The sequence below is a fragment of the Tamandua tetradactyla genome, chromosome 4, assembly GCF_023851605.1.
Source record: "Tamandua tetradactyla isolate mTamTet1 chromosome 4, mTamTet1.pri, whole genome shotgun sequence".
NCBI lineage: Eukaryota > Metazoa > Chordata > Mammalia > Pilosa > Myrmecophagidae > Tamandua > Tamandua tetradactyla.
Genome location: NC_135330.1, coordinates 35,991,303 through 35,994,637, shown reverse-complemented (window position 1 = coordinate 35,994,637; position 3,335 = coordinate 35,991,303). Strand labels below are relative to the sequence as shown.

Sequence of the window (3,335 nt, the reverse complement as noted above, 5' to 3'; positions counted from 1 at the left end):
GGGCTTCACAAGCTAGTGTCTAAATTATTTAATATTAAACAGACATCATCAGATTGGGTTGTAGATAAACTGGCAAAAACTAGTTTCGAAAAGGCATTTTCACTTGTAGGTTTCAAAAACAGGCAGCCTACTGATACCAATCATCAAATAGCAGTCCTCTGATCTAGGGGGGATTCTTAAAAATGTCTCTCTCATGAAACTTAATGAAGTCAGTAAACAATGTCCACAGTGATTAAGAACCACACCTTCAATTTTCCGGCCCAGACCTTAGTTCCCTTCCTCTCATTCTCCTCCCAACCCAGACAGGTGAAAGCAGACAAGGAGGCAGTGCAGTTGTTTCAAAATATTTAATACGTGTTCGACACGTAATGTTACATTTTTATACAAAAATCAATACACCAAAGGAGAAAATACTGTACAAAAACCTTATCAGCTCCCCCAACCTTTATACAACAAAGACTGGAGTCACCATATCTACAAAACCATAAGGTCTTTCTACTTAGGGCTTCTGTCTGTAAACTTTGTTTCATTAAACACTTTTTAAAAGCACTGTGTAATAGTTCTGACCTAGAGCTTTTGAAAATAAATCTTTTCTCTATAAACTCCATATTTCCAAGCTTGAACTCTTCTATGAAGTTCATCAAGCTTTTTTATCCCGTGGGGAAGAGAGGGATGTTAATATTCCCCTTTCCCAGAGTAATCACAGGATATAAACGTTTCTTCAGTGAGAGAAGGAGAAAAATAATAAAAGTCTCTAGCTCCAGACTAAATCCCTCTAGTCTGAGGAAATCCTGGGAGGAAACGCCACTCCCGGCCCTGGTGCGGTTCAACCTTTCATGTGAAGGGTGTGTGTAAAGTCCCTTCCTCCCCAGAGACCGAACGGGGAACTCCCCAGCCCTTTTTGCCGCTTCCTTCTCAGTGCTGCCGGCAGAGGAAAGTCCCTGTTTGCCCCAAATCTCTTAAACCCCGGGGAAGGGATGATGCATTCAAGAAGGACCAAATAATCTTAATTCAACAAGACAAATTTACACATACATACACACACACACACACATACACAAAAGTTAACGACCGTCCTCATCGAATAACCTTCAAACTCCCAGGTTTCAAGATCAGACTCAAGAATCACGGCACAATTGAGCTGCCAAGGCCAAGGCCAAGTTTCTGCTACCCAGCAGGAACCAGTCTCCCCAACACGCTCAGCGCCTATGGTCTGGGGTAGGGGGCCGCCCTCACTTCGAGGACGCCCGCTGCGCCAACCTCCCTCCCACATGGGGCTCCAGGGGGCTCAGAAGGCCACGATGGCTGTGCTCCAAGGGTTAATGTCTCTCAGCACCGGCTTATCGCAGCAGATCTGCCCGGGTTCGGCGGCTTCCGCACCGCCCTCCGCTCCTTCTTCTTCCTCCCTGCCGCCCCCGGGGCTTTTCCGTAAGAGTCCGGAGAAGCTGGAACCGAAGATGCTAATGAGGTTAGCCACATTACCGGTCTCCATCTCCTCCTCTTCTCCCTCGCTCGGCGGTTCCTCTAAGTTCCGGCGGGGCTTCTTCAGCGGGGTCGAGCAGGGCGCCAGGCAGCCCGCGGGGCCGCCGCCCACCCCCGCCGCGCCGCGCTTCCTGGGGCAGACCTGGGCGGGCGCCGGGGGCTCCTCCTCCGCGGGCCGGGACGCGCCGCAGCAGTCAACGCGGGGCGACCCGGTTAACGCCCCGGGCTTGTTCTCCCCGCCACGGGGGCTGCAGCAGTGACGGCGCGCGGCCCCCAGTCCCGCGGGAAAAGCGTCCTTGTCTTCGGCCGGGCCCCGGGTTCCTCCGGCCGCAACCTCGCGCGATCCCTCTACGCGGCGCCAGGCAGCTTCCGCCGCCTCCGCCTCTCCGCCCTGAAGAGTGTCCCCGGCTCCCGTCACAGTGGCCGCGAGCTCCGTGTCTTCTGCTCGTGGCTCGCCTGGGACAGTGGGGCGCTCCGGCTGCGGTTCGGTCTCCGGCCAGGCGGCGCGGGTGACAGGCGGGGGTGGCTCCCCCCAGCCAGCAGGTGGCCCGGCCACCGGCTCCCCGGGCTGCTGAGGCGGGATCGCCGGGGTTCCCGCGGGTCCTGCCAAGTAGAGACCAGGGCACGGGTCACTCAGGTAGACCTGGCGGGCGCTGCGCAGCACCAGCGAGACCAGTAGGTTCTTGTGCAGCTTGATGCCGCCGCGCTGGACCCGCGAGTTGTAGATCTTGCCCAGGGAGATACTGACGATGCGGTGAGCTTCCAGCTTGAACTCCATCCTGTCTCTCTTCACAAGGCAGGCGCGGAGGTGAGGGGAGGGTGAGCCCCGGCCGCACGTTCGGAAGCTGGGAGGGGAGAGCAAGGCGTAGACAAGTCCGCCCCTTAGGTGGGCCCCGAAATTAGAAGACTCTGAAGAGAAACGACTTCGGTGACGCTCGCGCGGACCCGCCCGGCCTTTGCACACAACACAACTGCCCACTTTAAGTCCGGTCGCTAACTGAGGGCAGCTCCGCCGCCCCGCACCTTATATAGATTCCTCAAGTGCCAGCCAATCACGAAGAGTGTCCAACCGTTCCGAGGCCGAACGGCGCGCCCTCGTGCGCCGCGCCCGGCCAATCGGAGGCCGAGGAGGGGCGCCTGGGCCGATTCGAACGTTAGTCCCGCGGAGCAAGTTCTTAAAGGGGGCGACGGTGTGGTACAGCCGTGTCGGCGAGTGTGGGTCGCGGACTGTGGTCCGGAGGCGGGCGGCGGCTTACTCACAGCGCCCTAGTATTGCTTGTGGTTATGCATTCTGGCTTGTGCGCTGGAGTGCTAGAATCAGGGCTCGAACTTTCATTCGAGCGCGGGGGCGGAGTCGGCTCAATGAAGTCCTGAACCTTCCCGGATCAGCCTCCGCACCCCCCCCACCCCTCCCTTCGGGCTGCTGTTTCCGAGCCGCACCTTCCAGTCAGCCACGCGGCACCCTCGACGGAATGGAAAAGATAGTACGCGGCAGGGGAGACCCTTGGATGACCGTCACGCACATTATGTTAATACGTGACGTTTGGAAGATACTACTGTTGATGAGTCCCTTGCCCCTTCAGGTCAATGGTACACGTACGCTCAGCGGGTGTCATTTCTAACCCCGAAGAAAAAGGGGGTCCTAAAAGTTCTAAGTTTTTGGCTTTTTATTAAAAAATTGTGTCTAGATACAACGTTATTGTTCTTTGCGAAAGCCAGGATTTATTGCTTTGTTCTCTAGGTTCTAGAACGTACTCGTTGTCACATACATTCTCCACAATGATTTTTCTTCAACATAACTGATGAGTCCACCAGTCTGGTCAACATGACTGACCAGATGGGAAAAATCTGGC

General features: G+C 55.7%; 1 protein-coding gene across 1 annotated transcript; it reads right to left on the bottom strand.

Moving 5' to 3' along the window:
• Nucleotides 1-333: 333 nt before the first annotated feature.
• IER5 (immediate early response 5) lies at nucleotides 334-2,575 on the bottom strand. The gene has a single exon (XM_077157171.1). It carries the CDS (start codon nucleotides 2,258-2,260, stop codon nucleotides 1,289-1,291), a length of 972 nt encoding a protein of 323 aa, XP_077013286.1. The 5' UTR covers nucleotides 2,261-2,575; the 3' UTR covers nucleotides 334-1,288.
• Between the last annotated feature and the right edge of the window lie 760 nt (nucleotides 2,576-3,335).

Excerpts from the sequence above, each read along its gene's own strand:
- IER5 (XM_077157171.1), bottom strand. The coding sequence starts at position 2,260 with ATGGAGTTCAAGCTGGAAGCTCACCGCATCGTCAGTATCTCCCTGGGC.